The sequence below is a fragment of the Trichoplusia ni genome, chromosome 3 (assembly GCF_003590095.1).
Source record: "Trichoplusia ni isolate ovarian cell line Hi5 chromosome 3, tn1, whole genome shotgun sequence".
NCBI classification, from domain to species: domain Eukaryota; kingdom Metazoa; phylum Arthropoda; class Insecta; order Lepidoptera; family Noctuidae; genus Trichoplusia; species Trichoplusia ni.
The window spans coordinates 18,749,170-18,767,434 of NC_039480.1; the positions used below are offsets into that span (position 1 = coordinate 18,749,170).

Below are 18,265 nucleotides of genomic sequence, written 5' to 3' on the forward strand. Positions count from 1 at the left end.
TTGTCTATACAAAAAAGGCCTGTGCCCAACAGTGGGATTTCTATACGATAGTATTTTTATAACATACTTAACGGCGACTTATATCTGAGTGAAGTTTGAGTTTCGGCCTTATACTTGCACTGATTGAAGACATTAGTTAACAGAACTTATTAACCATTTTAAAGGGAGTATATAGATAATCATTTGCAATAATTTAAAAGCTGTGTTTAGTATAGATTACTCTGGCGATGTTATTACAAAATTATGCAAGTTGACAGCAAGAAACATACAATAACTGATGTTAAATTACAATAATTTTAGACAATAGCAAATTTAAAAGCAATTATTGCATATTTTAGCTGGTTAACTTGTTTATATTTTGTAACACTACACCAGATCAGCTGAGCCCCGTATGTTACCTCGCGACTGTCTATCTGACAACACAACACATGTTACTGTAACACAGTATCACATAGTAAGACTGCGTCACAACTATAATGACATAATGACTGTCTGTCTGTTTGTGCAACATCATAGCTCCCGTATTGAGTAGTTTGTTTTGTACGTAAAACGGGGTGAATAGAGTTTAAGGAGGTAAATATAAAATACTATGGTTTCACCCTATGCGTTTGCTTACATGACAATGCTTGAAAACAATTATTTAATTAAATTCTTGAGAAGTTTCATGTAATCTTTATATTTTGTCATGTTAAACGTCCAAATTAAAATAAAAACTGTTTCTATCCACTCCATTTTACCCATAGTTTGTTTCTTATTATTGTTGATATAAAAATTGAGTGTTTTTGACATTCCTTCATAAAAATTGAGTGTTTTTGACATTCCTTCATAACACAGTATCACATAGTAAGCGAGTCTGTATGTATGTATAGTAAGGCCAACCAGACGAGATAAAAAACGTAAACAAGCGGACCGTTACTGAGTTACATCGCGATAGCGAGGGATTATTATCCCTGTCCTTATCACTCGTACGCGCATATATGGCGTGAGTTGGTCGACGACAGCTGTCGTTATGTGTTTCGTGGTACAAGAAAGCAGTCAGTACGGCAGTTGTCAACATTTGATCCGCCATGTTGTGAACAAGTTCATTCCTTCATGTTTGTCAAAATTCGAACTTTATTATAGCTTTTCTTTTTTTAAGCGACTCCCGCAATAAGGAATTTAATCCTTGTATCACATGCACAAAGACACCCAGACTCAGGACAAGCATTCGTGGATCACACAAACGCTTGTCCCACGGGGATCGAACTAACACGTCGCGCAGTGGGTTTGGCTATCGGCTATCTCCCCTGGGCGGGCTCCCACTAGTGGGTGTGGGTGTGGTGTGAGGGTGTCAGTGCAGCGCGTGGTGCGGCGCGAGGACGGCGGCGGCGGGCGGCAGCACGGACGTGAGCACGGGGGACCCGGGGCCCGCCCCGCCGCAGAATATTACCTACAGAGGTGATACGTTATGTAACCGTAGGGCTTTAGATATGAACTGGATTTCGATTGAAAACGAACTGCAAATTGTAGGTTTGAATGGCGTTGACATGCACAAAGGGGTGTCTTTGTGCATGTCAACGCCCGGGAGACTCAGGACAAGCATTCGTGAATCACATAAATGCTTGTCCTACGGGGATTGAACCCGCGACACGTGCGGCGTTTGTAAGATACTATAGGCTGATATTTTAAGGGTAGCTTCAAACCCGATGACAATGCAATTTACAGCTATAAAACGGCTGTACCGATTTTGATAAAATTTGAAATAATTTTGGGGGTCGGATTTTTATTTTTTATTGTTGTCGTATTATAATTACCTGCGAGACGGGCGTGGCTGGCTGTCCGGGAGTTGTCAATACATATTGCTGTTGTCGGACACCGCCTACCTGGAACATGGCCATGATTATCATTATCTACATTTATTTATCAACTAAACGGACTTTTGGAAACCATTTTCTTTAGGCCTCTGACGTGGTCTGACAACCAGTTTAACTGGGTTAAGGAGGTCAGATAGACAGTCGCTCTGTAAAACACTGGTACTTAGCTGCATCCGATTAGACTGGTAGCCGACCCCAACATAGTTGGGAAAAGGCTAGGCCGATGATGAAGTAGCACTTTTTGATGGTCAGATTACATTGCCTTAGTTTACCCTTCTAGCTTCTGACTACCTGTAACGACTGTCAAAGATGTATGAATAACAGCCGGAATATTAACGTGCCTTCCGAAACACGGAGGAATCTGCGACGTAGGCGGAGTGGTGTAGGCAGTATAACCTTCAACACGCTCTCGACACCACGGGGTTCCGCTTTACCTGCTCGAAGGTAGATCCAGGACTCTGGATCCACAGGTCCTCACAGGCAATTGACCTGGCGCTGTGTTCCACACAATCTTAGGACCTGTCCTGTGGAACGAGTGCGACTGGGCATTGCAAGGTGCCCTTTTCCCAGCGACTAGGGTATTGTGTTACGCGAATGACACCATTAAGTTTTCGGGCACTATTAGTGGCAGGTGGCCGAAAAGAGTCCACAACAGAGTGACGACACCGCACTATACAGACTAGCCATAGCGATTTCACAAACGCTTGTCCTACGGGCATCGAACTAGCACGTCGCACTCAGTCCGGCGTGGTGACCTCAACCACTCGGCTATCCGTGCATTATAAGGTAGTTGAAGATGTATTAAAAGCGAGAGTTTGTGTATTCGTGTATTAATAGCGTTACGAACCTGATGTATCTGCTGCGGCTGTTGTATCGCCTGGCGATGCTGCTCATCCGACTCGACCACCACTTGTTCCATGAACGAACCGCCTGCTGACAATAGGTCGTGTTAAGAATCATTCTGATTGAACTGGCACACCGGTGAAGGTAGATGTATATAATTTATTTGAATATGACTGAAAATGTAAAACTGTTTGGGCTCAAGCTAATTCTAGTATCCGCTTGTAAACCCCGCAAAATGACGCAAAACACCGTTGTCGGCGCATAGAATGCGCCAAGTGTTAGCGCCGAGTTACATAAAAACGAAGATTTACGATTTTAGGACCAATTCGAGAACTGAAGTGATGTTTTTCTTAAAGCTTATGAATATGGCTCTCATATGGAGACACAATTGTTAGTATATTTTGTTTCTACGTTTAATTAGGTAACTGTAAACATCAACAATAGGTAAAAATAAACACTTCGAGTTTAAATTGAATTATTTTAAAAATTAAAGTAATTATCAATTTATTTTATTATTTAAAATGGTATAGCATATATAAAACTATAGCCTTGTCATATGAATATATTTATTTGCAGACATTATAAAATATGACAACGTAATAAATTCGAAGTACGATGTAATCACAACAAACTTTGACATTTTATTTTACACGTTCCCGTTACTCTATTGAACTGTTGTGATATCTTGAGCATAGGAAAATATGCATAGAATCGCTAGAAAGCGATGCAAATATGCTTTACTGTTTTGTTAAAGTGAAATAAAGTATAAATATAGACGTCACCACACGCTGTCGTAAAAAGGGACTACAGTCCCTTTGAGCAAACTACGGAAAAGTTATAAAAGGGACTACAGTCCCTTTTGGCATACAAGCGGGTATACACGGTGATTTTTAGTCGTCTTGCAAAAGCTGCCCAGTTCATGTATCCGACGTAAAATACACCTAGGCGCAATATTTTTTTTTTAAACCAACTAAGATAATAAGTACGAAGAAAAATTTAACAAGAGAAATCTGAAATTGATCAAGGCTCGGACTGCGCTCGCAACAGAGCTGTTTCTAAAAAACTACGAATTGCATCATAATATTGAAAAAAAAAATGCATTTTAAATTTATTCAAATCTCATAAATACCAATTTTTTTTATCATGAACGTGTTCTAGTCATTGGATACATGAACTGGGCTGCTTTTGTAAGACGACTAAAAAATCACGGTGTATGTTAAACACTTTTGTGCTTGAAATAAGTCATTATTCTATTGTTTTTATATGTTAAATATGTAAATACAATATATAAACCGGTTTATCGGTTTGTCAATTAGTTTCTAGGGTGACTTAAATCTAGGAATGATTTCAACATAAAACTATTTCAATTAGGTTTGACTAAGTTGCTATTTGTTATTAAAGTGAAATCTTTGAGTCAAGCCGATATTTGTGTTAACTCATTGAAACAATTGTCGTCCTTGACTTACTTGCATTACGAGTTTGAGCCAAACCATTTTAAGTTTGATTCAAACGGTTTGATCAAACCTCCAAACTTCTAGGACACATACTAACCAGTATTATTAGTAGTTGTCGTGGTTTGTGGACTGTCGCAACCAAACAGGCAATGTTGGACTGTCCATCGGGGCTCGAAGGGGATGTGTGTTTTGACCTAAAACAGTTACAAATAATTAGAAAGTGTTTAAAAAAAAATAGTGTATCAAATATATGAAAGTTCCATGTGGTCCAGAATACGTGGATTAATAGTTTTAGGACTCTTGCATGTTCTACGGTTTATTTTTGTAACCGATTCTATTACAGCTCTGCTTTCTATTAATCATAGTGTGAATGTCCTCTCTAGGTAAGGCTAAAAAAAAAATCGGATGATCCGTAGTTCCTGAGATTTGCACACAGACAAACATACTCTTCATCTTTATGAAAGAGCTAGAAGCTAGAAAGTGACAACCAGTCTAACTAAGGGGTATCATGTTGCCCAGGTAACTGGGTTGAGGAGGTCAGATAGGCAGTCGCTCCTTGTAAAACACTGGAACGAACTTAGCTGAATCCGGTTAGACTGGAAGCCGACCCCAACATAGTTGTAAAAGTCTAGGATGATGATAAAAAGGTTCTATCTCACCTTCAACTCGGTGGTCAGCATGAGGATATGTCTGCAGGGCAGACGGAACACCTTGCTGAAGAGGCACGAGCACTCCTGTGTGGATGTACCGTATTTACATATGGCGGCGCTGCTGTGTTTCCTGTCGCCAAAGATATCTGTATTAATAAGTTGTATGTACGTATAGTTACTGGCACGGATCTTGAGCGCTGACCTTCACCTGCGCAGAAGTGATTGTTTGTGTCCCTTTCGCGGTATGAAGTGAGGCGCGGGGCGGACTACAGCAGGGAGTGTCCCGCAGCGTACCGCGTCATAGCCGACATGAGGAATGAGTTGAAAATCGTTCTTTGCTGCAGTTGCATGCACCTCAAGACGCACAATTGATTGGCTTTTTATTTTACGATGCGCAAAGCGATCCCCACTCTTCCGCCGAGCGCTCAAGATCCATGCCGGTAACTATATTTAGTATATAACTATGTTTATCAGTTGTCTTGTACTTATAATACAAGCTCTGCTTAGTTTGAGACTTGATGGCGATGTGAGTGAAAGGTTTGGAATTTTATTATATTAGATTTATTCAAATTTATTCTGTTTAGGTTTCTGTATTCGCGGTGATTTCACAATCATTTACGTGTGTTACTTGAATGTTTTGAAACCCGTCGACACGAAGTTTAAATTACTAAATACGGGAAGAAGATCAAACATTTTTTTAAATAACAAAAACATATGTTTGTCTGGGAATAATAACTATTAATCCAAACTTGATGAAACTTCATGGAACTTAATGGCAGGTGTACTTCACGTTAAATGAAAATAGAACCAACGAAAACGGCTCATCAAAGAAATTGAAAAAATTGAAACGAATTGAAAACCTCCCCCATTTCGAAGTCAGCTGAAAAACACACATTTATTTATTTATTTAATTATCACACTAATCTACCATTACAGGTTACTTCACCTAATGCGGTAGCTAGGACTAAACAAAGGTCTAAGTATTTATGTGAACTAGGGTTTCAAGGATTGAATTATTATGCACATAGTTGCAGGTCTAAATTACATACAAAATAGAATGTACTACATACCTCCCAGCCCGGTCGTCCAGACACTTCTGCGCCAGTTTCGTCTGATGGCTCATCAGGTTGTAAGCGTACTGCGTGATGGTGTCCGTGGGAGATTGCTTCAGGGTCTCCGTGTCCTGGTGATGGAGAGCATATTGGTGAGAGTGGTGGTTTAGCTATTTTACGCTGTTTTTTGCAAACATAAATAATAATGCACTATATTATTTTTAAAGACTAAAATATGGAGTTTCTTGCCGGTTCTTCTCCGTAAGAACGACACTTTGGAACCGTGCAACTAGAGTCTTCTGTAACGTTTTAAAAGTACCGAAAAAACTGTCTATCCCTACTAATATTATAAATGCGAAAGTAACTCTGTCTGTCTGCTACGCTTTCACGTCTAAACCACTGAACAGTTTTTAATGAAATTTGGTACAGAGATAGAGTTGACCTTGAGAAAGAACATAGGATAGTTTTTATCCCGGACTTTTGAAGAGTTCTCTTGGAAACTCGATTTAAACGACCTCGATGCGGGCGAAGCCGCGGGCGAAAAGCTAGTTTGATATAAAAAAATCGATTATGATCGACAGGGGTACCTTAGTAACAGGTTTCCGTTTGGTCCGGTTTCGTTCAGTCTGATAATTTGATGTAGGTACATACCCTGAGCCTGCTGAGTGCGAAGGTCCGCCTCTCGTTCTCGAGCTGGTTGGCCACGTTGAAGAAGACGGATACGAAGTCGTCCGGCTGCAGCTGATGCCGGACGAGCTGCTGGAACTTGGTGACCAGGCGCTCCAGACCCTGAGGGGAGAGGACAAAGTGGGATGATATTATATGGAATGTTTATAAGTGTGTGTATGAGTGGGAGTGTGTGTGTGTGTGTATTTTACTAAATAAGCTAATTATTCCTTTAGCTAGATTTCTAAAGAACATCGTGCACGTATTAAGCGAAGCTAAGAACTCGTGAATAAGTCATCAATATTCTATATGAACTGTTTTTAAGTCCACACTCGCACATAATTTACCTTTAATACAAAAAAACCATTGCTCAAAGGATTCCGGTTGGGTCCGAAACTATAGTAAGGAAAACGAGATGAGATAAAAATCTTAAAAAAGCGGACCGTTACTGAGTTACATTGCGATAGCGAGGGATTATTATCCCTGTCCTTATCACTCGTACGCAGTTATGGCGTGAGTTGGTCGATGACCGCTGTCGTTAGGTGTTTCGTGGTACAAGAAAGCCGTCAGTAAGGCAGTTGTCAACATTTGGTCCGCCATGTTGTGAACAAGTTCATTCCTTCATTTTTGTCAAAATTCGAACTTTATAATAGTGTATTCAAATAAAAATATGATGAACCCGTAAAAATTTGTTTACATTCTTTATCTCGTCTCGTTGGCCTTACATGTAAGCCCTATAATCAGGATAGACTAGAGGACAATGAAAATTCGTTATTTATCAATGTATATTACCTTGTGCAGTATATTCGTATAGTTGTCGGCCTCCAGCCACGAGTCCAGCTTCTGTATGGCGCCGTTCGGCCGAGAGATAATCTCCCATAACCGCAGCGTGCCCGCGCCAGTGCCGATTATGTTACGTTTTAATGCCTAGGAAAGAAAATACGATTATTAATTAAATTTATGATACTATAGTTATAATAAAAAAAAACTCCTGCACGAAGGAATTTAAGTTTTGTGTTGAGGTCATATATTATGCTTAAAACATAAAGATAAATAACAAGCATTTGGGGATCACAGATATTTTTCATTCATAAGGATCGATCTTGCGACACGTCACGCTCAGTGAGTTTGGAGCGATGTCAACCATTTAAATTGATGTCAATAGCCAAGAACAGTGAGTTTTGCTGGTAATCTTCTTTTCATTCATATTCTCCGCTCTATGAGAGCACGGAAACAGATAGTCTGGCAGTGTTGTCTGGTTGGCTGGCTGGTGTCCTGCCCCCCTACCTGCAGCTGCGCGGGCGTGTGGTCCCCCCGCAGCAGCGCCAGCGCGTAGGTCTTGGCCCGCGCGGGACGTCGTGCACTATAACATGTCCTGCCCCCCTACCTGCAGCTGCGCGGGCGTGTGGTCCCCCCGCAGCAGCGCCAGCGCGTAGGTCTTGGCCCGCGCGGGACGTCGTGCACTATAACATGTCCTGCCCCCCTACCTGCAGCTGCGCGGGCGTGTGGTCCCCCCGCAGCAGCGCCAGCGCGTAGGTCTTGGCCCGCGCGGGACGTCGTGCACTATAACATGTCCTGCCCCCCTACCTGCAGCTGCGCGGGCGTGTGGTCCCCCCGCAGCAGCGCCAGCGCGTAGGTCTTGGCCCGCGCGGGACGTCGTGCACTATAACATGTCCTGCCCCCCTACCTGCAGCTGCGCGGGCGTGTGGTCCCCCCGCAGCAGCGCCAGCGCGTAGGTCTTGGCCCGCGCGGGACGTCGTGCACTATAACATGTCCTGCCCCCCTACCTGCAGCTGCGCGGGCGTGTGGTCCCCCCGCAGCAGCGCCAGCGCGTAGGTCTTGGCCCGCGCGGGCACGTCGTGCAGGGCGGGCGCGGCCTCGTCCCGGCGCAGCGCGGCCGCCACGGCGCGCCCGGCGGCGGCCGCGGCCTGCCACACGGAGCACGACACGTGCGCGGACGGGAACGCCGCGCGGACCGCCTGACACACAAACAGTATCATGTAAACTAGCCATCAGGTTATTTGTACCACCTTACTTATAGCAATCGCATCTCCGTAAGATCGACATCCCTAACTTCCACCCTTGATTACACTAGGAACCTGCTCTCCCGGTACCATTCTCACATAATACTGCTTTATAGGCCCCTGGTAATACCCCATGACTACTGATAATTACTCCTTTGGTACATCCCCCACGACTACTTATGATTACTCACACTGTTACCATTCCCAAAACTACTAATAATTACTCTCCTGGTACCACCCTTTAACTACTAATAATTACTCCCCTGGTACCAACACATGACCAGTAATAATTACTCTCCTGGTACCACCCCATGCCCACTAATAATTACTCTCCTAGTACTACCCCATGACCACTAACAATTACTCCCCTGGTACCACCCCATGCCCACTAACAATTACTCCCCTGGTACCACCCCATGCCCATTAACAATTACTCCCCTGGTACCTACCCCATGCCCACTAATAATTACTCTCCTGGTACCTACCCCCTTGACTAATAATACCTACGTACTCAACTGGTACCCCTTAATACACTACTGTACCTACTCTTCTGGTACCCCTAATTTTGTAAAGAATAAACTGCAAACTGGTCTTTGAGGATAGGGACACACCTACCTAGACTGTTAAGATAACATTGAGTTATACACCGTGATTTTTTAGTCGTCTTACAAAAGCAGCCCAGTTCATGTATCCAATGACTAGAACACGTTCATGATAAAAAAATAGGTATTTATGAGATTTGAATAAATTTTAAATGCAATTTTTATTCAATATTATGATGCACTTTGTAGTTTTTTAGAAACACATCTCTGTTGCGAGCGCGTTCCGAGCCTTGTAACAATGGTGAGGGGCGGGGGCGGCGGCGTTGTTATCATTTTTAAGAGTATAATTTAGATTTCTCTTGTTTAATTTTTCTTCGTACTTATTATCTTAGTCGATGACAAAAAAAAAAAATCGCTCCTAGGGGTATTTTACGTCGGATACATAAACTGGGCTGCTTTTGTAAGACGGCAAAAAAATCACCGTGTATATAAAAGTTCAAATTGATTACATTTTAGTTATAAATCATTTGTTTAGGAAAAGTAAAGAGGTAAGCTTAGGTCGGTCCGATTTTTTCTCGCAGTAAAAATCACCCTTTTTTATCCTCACGGACACCCACTCCCTCGGGGGAGGGAATGGCTAGTGTCAGACTCTTACTGAACCGCCGTGCTACGTCATCCGCGTTTTTGTGTCGGTGTATGGCAATGCGTTGCGATCCTTCATACACCGACCGCGGGGTTCCACAGGCCAGAAGAGTGAGCCGGTCACTTTCGCGTGTTGTGTGGAGGCCGACTTGTAAAGAGCGTCGGCCTCCTCGCCTCATAGTAAAAACCACCCTTGAATATTAATTATATATATTTACCTGTTGAGATTTCGTTGGATCACAGACCACGCATCTGACTTGCCGCCACGCAGGATTACAAGATTTGAAAGTCTCCAATAACCATGTCAGATCTTCACCGATAAGCGTTGATATACCTAAAACAATATATAATTGTATAGACGGTAATATATAAGGACACTTATGCTGCCCCACGGGGGTAAGCCCGCCATTACTGAAGCTGTTAATAACACCAGCCTGTAACTGTCCCACTGCAGGCCTCTCATACAGAGAACGAGCATTGATCACCACGCTTGTGAGCTGCCCCACGGTGGGGCGCCACTACCGAAGCTGTTAATAACACCAGCCTGTAACTGTCCCACTGCAGGCCTCTCATACAGAGAACGAGCATTGATCACCACGCTTGTGAGCTGCCCCACGGTGGGGCGCCACTACCGAAGCTGTTAATAACACCAGCCTGTAACTGTCCCACTGCAGGCCTCTCAAACAGAGAACGAGCATTGATCACCACGCTTGTGAGCTGCCCCACGGTGGGGCGCCATTACCGAAGCTGTTAATAACACCAGCCTGTAACTGTCCCACTGCAGGCCTCTCATACAGATAACGAGCATTGATCACCACGCTTGTGAGCTGCCCCACGGTGGGGCGCCATTACCGAAGCTGTTAATAACACCAGCCTGTAACTGTCCCACTGCAGGCCTCTCATACAGAGAACGAGCATTGATCACCACGCTTGTGAGCTGCCCCACGGTGGGGCGCCATTACCGAAGCTGTTAATAACACCATACCACATAACTTACCGGCACTAACTATAACAGACTTCCCGTTTCCATCTTCAGCGAGAAAGAGAGTCACATTGTGCTTGACAGCCGGTGTGCCTGTACCGCCCACCGTTGGGATCGTGCTGTTGAACTCTATGCCTGTAACAATAAGGTTGATTTTAGCAATCCACATTCTAACGATATTCACATGATCAAATTGTCAGTGAGATTATAAGACTAGACTACACAAACTGCTGGAGGTCAGCAATATAGGCTGATGCCTATGTCTAGCAGTAGACATTGATAGGCTAAATTGAAAAAAAAAAATGGAAATTAGTATTTTAATAGACAAACTCACCGGTCTCTATGCAGAGGAACTGTGGCACAGCATTGAAAGCTAGCTGCATGCTTGGAGTAGTGAGGTATACGCACTGGATACAGCCAGACTGGGAGTGTAAGAGCTTGACTCCGGCATCTGTTGAGGAATAATTGTCTTGAGACACTTGAGGTGACTAGAGGTGTCAAAAATTAATAGGTTTAAATGTCACTCCATTTCAATGGGTCTAGCCGTTGGTATAGTTGTAAATTGCATTGTCATCGGGTTAGTTCGATCCAAGTAGGATAAGCATTTGTGGATCACACCACAAATGCTTGTTCTGAGTCTAGGTATCATTGTGCATGTGATTTTAATTTTTGTGAAATCCTCCGCGACGCAATGATTAAATTCTTAGTGCGAGTTCTCGTTTTATTCCATATTTTTAAACACTCACTTTCTGGTTTGTTTGTCTTTACGGTTGGATTTGTGGCACTTCCCAATAAGCCAGCAGGTTGAAATTCAGTGTATCTTCAAACCCGATGACAATGCAATTCACAACTATAAAAACGTCTGAACTGATTCTGACAAAATTTAAGAAGTGACATTTAAAAACGTGGCTTTTTCGATTTATTAAATCATCATAGGCCTAGCCTTTTCCCAACTATGTTAGGGTCGGCTTCTAATTTAATAGATTTTAAAAAAAAATAGATTTTGATTTTTTAAACCTATTAAATTCTTTTGTACTGTTTGGCTGTTATTTTTTATCATATTTACAACTCTCACTTACCATAATTCAACTGCAGTTTCCTAACGACGAAATCATATTTCTGATTGAGCCAACGCACGGCCCCAGTTCCGGTGGCTATCAATTGTTCCTCAGTCGTCACCACTTGAGGATCAGGGCTGAAATATTCAGTACAGCATAATATAAAGTAGTCAAAAATCTAGGTTAGATCTAAAAAGGCGAGGCAGTCAGCAACAAAAGTCTTTTGCTAATTGAACGGATTTTATCGCGGTTTAAAAAAACGGTGTCGAAACGTCAGGAACTAAAATCTAAAATTAAACCGCGATAAAATCCGTAAAAGTAGTTTAATTTCAATATCTAACATTCGCGTAAACCTAAGAAATCTTTTAGCTAATTTTATAAAGATACATCAAACCTACACATTCTTTGAATTGCCCTTACACATTATCCACACTGAATATTATTACCAGTGCAAGAATCTGCTCCACTAATATTATGAACGCGAAAATTTGTTTGTATGGATGTTTGTTCCTCTTTCACGCAAAAACCACTGAACGGATAAAGACGAAATGTTGATACAAAGGCAGTTTATAACCTGGATACACACCAGATATTTTTATCAACATTTTATGTTCCCGCGGGATAATTCTCGTTTAATAATAATTACAATTAGTAATTATAATGCTAGGCTAATCTTGTTTAAAATAAAAAAAATGGTAAGGGGAAGCCTTTGCCTAGCAGTGGCACAACTTGGGCTTATAATGATACTAAATAGCATGACAGCAACTCATGAAGTTTTTCTCTTTTAAAAATGTGATTTTGTTAGACTTTTGTTTCTGACTCTACATGAGTTATATACTCAAGAAATAACCAACGAAAATAAAAAGAACATAAAATTCTACTGGTATGGGTGTCTTAAATATAATATATGCATTCATAAAATATATAAAACTACTTATAATAGAAAACGATAATAAAATAGTTTTTCATGCTATCTTTAACATTGCAGAGCTTATACGCAAGTGCATTTTAAAATATCTATATTCTTTATTGCCTACCACAAAATTACAGAAATCAACAAAGGAACATAAGGTGCCATAATGTGCAGTCTTGTCTACGAGCAATCTTTTACAGACAACCTTTGGATGGACTTCGGATGAAGCTATAATATATCCCGATAGTCCACGGAGCACAGTTATGACATAAATAGTTGTAAAGAATAGCAGACTACACTATCATAATACTTAAAATAACAATTCTACTATTAATATGAAAGTAACATGAATAACATACTTGTCCGTAGTTTCCGCAGGTGGATTCTCTATTATAGCCACTTCGTACTCATGCTGCCCCTCTTGCTGCGGCCTGCTGCACATTTCAAATTCCTTCTTATGCGTTCGGTTCATATATAATTGAATAGCATCATCATATTTACCTCTCCGTAGTCTCCGCTGGTGGATTCTCTATGATAGCCACTTCGTACTCCTGTGTACCGTCGACTTGCGAACCGCTGCTTAATTCAAATTGCTGGTATGTGTTCTGTTGTTCCTCTACTTGTTGCTAGAAAGAGAAATAGGAATAGTGACAACATATTTAGTAAAGGCAAAATGTTTTATAGTAACAGCAAATATGTTCCTTAGAGAGTTCTGGTCTAAAATAGTCAAAATATATTAAATGAAAAAGTTTTGGTTTTTTAGAATATTGAATAGATTGATTAAGACTACTGATAGAATATAAAATTTTGTTTATGGTACATCTAATCAAGATTGGTTTATACAATATTCATTAATATTTTCGTCTCTATGGTGAAACAAGGAGCAGTTGTCTTAATTAGGACATTTTATACAATATTAAAAAGCAATACATACAAATATAGTAGATTATATTCAATCAATCCAAACAAATAATAATATTTCATTCAACATATCTAGCGCTAGAGTTTATTCTTTACAGGCCAGATATAGGTGTGATGCAGAGAGCAAGAAGATAAGAAATGCCTACAAACAGTGCCGGTTCATTCAAAGTAAAAAAAAAATAATGTGAATTAAAAAAAATGCTAAAAGTTTGTAATGTATACTGGTTAGGTAAGAGTCAACAACTTGAGACTGAAGATTCCATTCAAATATTTTGAAGAAACAAATTGGAAGAGACGGGAAGCTGACCCACAAAAACACCTCTTGTTATCAATATCAGAAAACCATAGTCATGTTACATTTATCATAGGTTTGAACAATTGTATATAATTTAAGTAGTTTCTACTAGTTTTGGGAGGCTAAGATTTTGAGGTGCAGATTCTTTATTAAAACAATTAATTATTACACATACACACCATTCAAGCCTTAATTGTATAGAAGGGTTGACTTTAGTAACATGCTGCACAAATTACTGGGTGTTTTTGGTTTTAATCAATAGGACTAATGTAACATAGGTGATCAATTATTAAGTAAATTTATAGCTAATTATGGACCCTGTTAGTCAGAGAAAAAGTAAGAGACATGAGAAATAAACTAAGTATTAATTATAACCATCATTTGAAAACAATCAACCTTCTTTTTATAACTTAAATCGACAAGAGACATCGACCATCACAAAACAGCCACAAAAACAAAGAAATCAATAAAAACTTACCGCAGGAACCTCCGTGTTGTTTTGAACGAAGTTCCCGCTTTCTTCCTCCGGCTCTCCCTTCACGTCATAGATGGTTTCAGCCATCACAATACGACCAGAGGAGTCCATGGTCCACATTCCACCGAAAGCGAAATTTGACGGGTTACCACTTTGTTCGTAAAGGATCACGGTGTTCGGACCCAGTTGTACAGGTTCCCCTTTCATGTTTACGAAAACCGGCTGCTCGAAATTACCCTCGACTAGCTGACCAGTATGCACAATCTGCTGACCCTGCTCAACTGGCACCTCAACCACTTGATTCACAACTTCCACTTTTTCTTTCTCCTCAGCCTTCCGGTTAACCATTATTTTCTGCTTTTTCTCACTATCACCCGCCTCGTCACTTTTGCGTTTGATCACAGTTTTCTTTTTATTTTTCTTGTCCATTTTTACACTTATATAGTCTAAATACTAAACTAAAACGAGCGTTTCAACGCTAAATATTGTGATTTTTGGAAACCGCCTCGCCCATACAACATTTTACCTATTTTATAACCAAGCGTGTATTGTATAGCACGCCGAAACTCGTTAACACTATGTCTTCAGTCAATAAACACTGTATTTTCTTGTTTTGATAACAGAAAGATGCGATATTTTTAAAATTATGCTAGTGCGAAAAGGACAACTCAGAGAGACGCCATTTTTAGATGGAGGGAAGGAAAATCGTTTTCTCGTTCTATCTTCATTCGTGGCATCCCTGTCACACACGCCATTCGTTCAAAAACCTAATTTTGCTACATAAAATTGTGCAGCGGTAAGATGGAAAGAACTTTATAAAATTCGGTTATCACGTTCACATCGATCTCAGGATAGTTTTCAAATAATGTCATAGCTAATAAAGTAATAACTAAAGTCTAAAATGCAATTTTTGGCGACCATCATGATGAATGATCAATTTATTAATCTATCCCGCTAAGGTGAAGTGGTAAACATCGTGACTTCGCTAAACGTCAAACATATCATATATTTTTTATCAATATAAATAACATTCGAGGTTAATTAAGTCATTTTTTTTATGCTTAGGGTCGATATAAGTCAGTTTACATGCTTATCCTCAACACATTCACGATATTACTACAAGTGGCTTTCATAGTGTTTATGTCATTACTGTCCATGAATATAATTCGTCATTTTACAAGTGGAGTTAGAAAAATGGCTTTAATTGCTCCTGCTATGTTTGTTAATCACGGGGGAGGGCCTCTCCCTCTGCTCGGAGACAAGGACCATGCAGGACTGACGAGATTCCTTCAAGACGAGGTACATAAACATATTAATTTAAAAGAAATTAAGGCGATCATTTTAGTCACTGCACACTGGGAAGAAAACGTCGTAACAATATCGTCTGCTGAACACCACGAATTGTACTTCGACTACTATGGTTTCCCACCTGAATCCTACGAATACAAATACAACGCTCCCGGAGATCCGGAATTAGCCGAACGTATACACGAATCATTAAAAAAGGCGGGAATCAATTCGAAGTTGGATCCGAAAAGAGGTTGGGACCATGGAGTTTTTGTTCCAATGATGTTAATCAACCCAAAGGCTAATGTACCCATAATTCAAGTGTCAGTATTAACAAATCAAGACCCAGAACAACATTATAAGCTCGGACAAGCATTATATGAATTCAGGAAAGAAGGGATTGCTGTTCTAGGGTCCGGAATGTCCTATCACAATATGAGAGAGTTTCGCAACCGTTACCAATCCGGTGTAGTCAACAAAGAGTTCGATGATTATTTAAATAAGGTCTGTACTGCGGAGAGTGAGGAAGCAAGAAAAGAGGGTTTAGTGGCATGGAGAGGGCATAAGGGAGCAACAGAGGCCCATCCAATGCGTGCTGCTGAGCATTTCATGCCCCTGATTGTTATTGCTGGGGCTGGAGGCTCAAAGGCAGGTGAAAGAATCTTTAATTGGGATATGAGTGGAACCTTTAGATTGAGTGCCTTTGTGTGGAAAGAAGAATAAAAAAATTGTCTGTGGTATTTATTGGCTTCAAGTTGTCATTGGTTGTGAGCATTTTTTTTTCTATAAAAGTCTGCTAATATGGCTGCCTTGTAATTTAAAATCGATAAAAAATTGCCAAATAACAAATTAGGTATTGATAGTATTGTTCTCATATTTCAAGTACAGGAAAAAGGAAAAATCTAATTTCAAATTGTATTATTTTTTAAGTTTTATTTGCAATTTTAATTTGTTCTCTACACAAAACCGATTGCAATCATTTGTATTAGCGTAATGTATTTATGTTTTGTTACTAACCTTTTAAAATAATAATTGACGATAATTTTATGTTAATAAAAAAAAATATCGATTATAAGATTATAACATCTGTTACGCACATCCATAATTATTTATTTAATAGCAATTTACTCACGCGTATTTTCCGGGTTTGCTTGACTAGTTCGACTCGTTCGCCCGCCGCTCATGATTAAGGACTCAGGTTGTGTCCGAAACTAGTCGGACGATCCCGATTAATACGCGTGAGTAAACCGTTACTTCATTAACAATTATGCAATTATAATAGGCCTCTTAATAACGTAATTTACTAATTACTTGCACTTCCGAGGGTAGTTTGACATTAAGGTGATGGGATAAAGTCACATAATTATCTTTTTATAGTATGCTGAACTGACGAATGCTGTATTGTTGTTTCTATTTGAAAATAGGTAAATAGCCATGTTAGCGGCCGGTGACAGCTTTCGAAGAGCATAGTCCTCCAGAAATCCCTCTAAAAACATGTATGCGAAGTTTCATCACAGTCAGTAAAGTATTTTGCGTGAAAGTGTTACAAACAAGCGGACAACATTTCAAATATTAATAGTTATAACCAGTCCAGTATATTAAAGGGGTAAATAATAAAACAGATGAATCACACTAAAATATAGATCAAAATATTTACCTTAAATAGATTTAAATTATAACTAATTGCTTAATTAGGATATTTAAATTACCATGAAGTTATTAAGAGATAGACCAATCATACAGACCGTCTGCCATCGCGTCTTAATATTATGATGCTTGTGGAAGGGTGACAGCACTATACACGGTGTAGAGTGCCATCTCTTTTCCACACGTGATGTAATATTACTTTAAAGGTGCGCCCTCATGCTCCCGCTCGACGCTCGGTTGCAGCGACGAATCTGGTCACGACGAGAGTCTAGTTATTGATCTCCTAACCTCATTCGTTCCCCGTGGCAATTATAAATGTGAAAGAAATAGGAGTTATTTATAGGAATTCATTCATAAACAGCACCACACTTATGTCGACTCGTCTCAGCACTCACTCTTACTTTTCCCAGCGACAGAGCTCAACATTTTCAGCTTTGTCGCTACATAGCACGTGACCATATTTGTCGCTGGAGAACAGCGTCGAGCGGCTGCATGAGGCCGCACCTTAAGACGTGGTAGGCCCCCATAGAAATTAATACTGTTGAAATATACATTTTTAATTTTTTAAGATGGCGCACTAACATATTATTTTTACCCACGTTTCTATAGACTCACTTTCTTGTTTGTTTGTCGTTCCGGTTGGATTTCTGCAACACAATTTTGAGGCACTTCCCGATAAACTAGCTGGCTGATATTTTCAGGGTAGCTTCAAACCCGATGACAATGCAATTTACAAATATAAAAACGACTTGATCAATTTTGATAAAATCTCAATGAAGTGACATTTAAAAACGTGGGTTTTTTTAGATTTCCATTGATTTTATATTAATTTATTCTTTCATTTTGTATAGTCGAGGGACCATTGTAATTTATTTTTATATATAAGCTTTAAATGTTGTTTATTTTTAATAATTATGCTTATAAAAGATGTTACAAAGTTATTGGTGTGTTTTTTTCTGTT

The 18,265-nt window shown here is 40.1% G+C and overlaps 2 protein-coding genes across 4 annotated transcripts; one reads left to right on the top strand and one right to left on the bottom strand.

Annotated features, from left to right (window-relative positions):
* Window positions 1-1,186: 1,186 nt before the first annotated feature.
* On the bottom strand, window positions 1,187-15,088 carry LOC113492258. 3 transcript variants are annotated; one of them, XM_026869681.1, is made up of 16 exons: window positions 14,374-15,086; window positions 13,181-13,305; window positions 13,039-13,113; window positions 11,788-11,903; window positions 11,043-11,159; window positions 10,724-10,843; window positions 9,945-10,060; window positions 8,306-8,497; window positions 7,311-7,445; window positions 6,504-6,641; window positions 5,871-5,983; window positions 4,810-4,930; window positions 4,248-4,344; window positions 2,701-2,783; window positions 1,794-1,862; window positions 1,188-1,429 (listed from the first exon to the last, which is right to left on the bottom strand). In XM_026869681.1, the coding sequence occupies exons 1-16, from the start codon at window positions 14,797-14,799 to the stop codon at window positions 1,331-1,333; spliced, it is 2,142 nt and encodes a 713-aa protein (XP_026725482.1). In that variant the 5' UTR covers window positions 14,800-15,086; the 3' UTR covers window positions 1,188-1,330. The 3 variants fall into 3 exon arrangements, with proteins under 3 accessions (XP_026725483.1, XP_026725482.1, XP_026725484.1); XM_026869683.1 differs by having other exon boundaries at window positions 1,337-1,429; window positions 1,794-1,858; XM_026869682.1 differs by lacking the exon at window positions 13,039-13,113 and having other exon boundaries at window positions 1,187-1,429; window positions 14,374-15,088.
* Window positions 15,089-15,276: 188 nt separating this feature from the next.
* LOC113492269 (4,5-DOPA dioxygenase extradiol-like) lies at window positions 15,277-17,716 on the top strand. Its single transcript, XM_026869706.1, has one exon. The coding sequence runs from the start codon at window positions 15,457-15,459 to the stop codon at window positions 16,378-16,380; it is 924 nt and encodes a 307-aa protein (XP_026725507.1). The 5' UTR covers window positions 15,277-15,456; the 3' UTR covers window positions 16,381-17,716.
* Window positions 17,717-18,265: the final 549 nt, after the last annotated feature.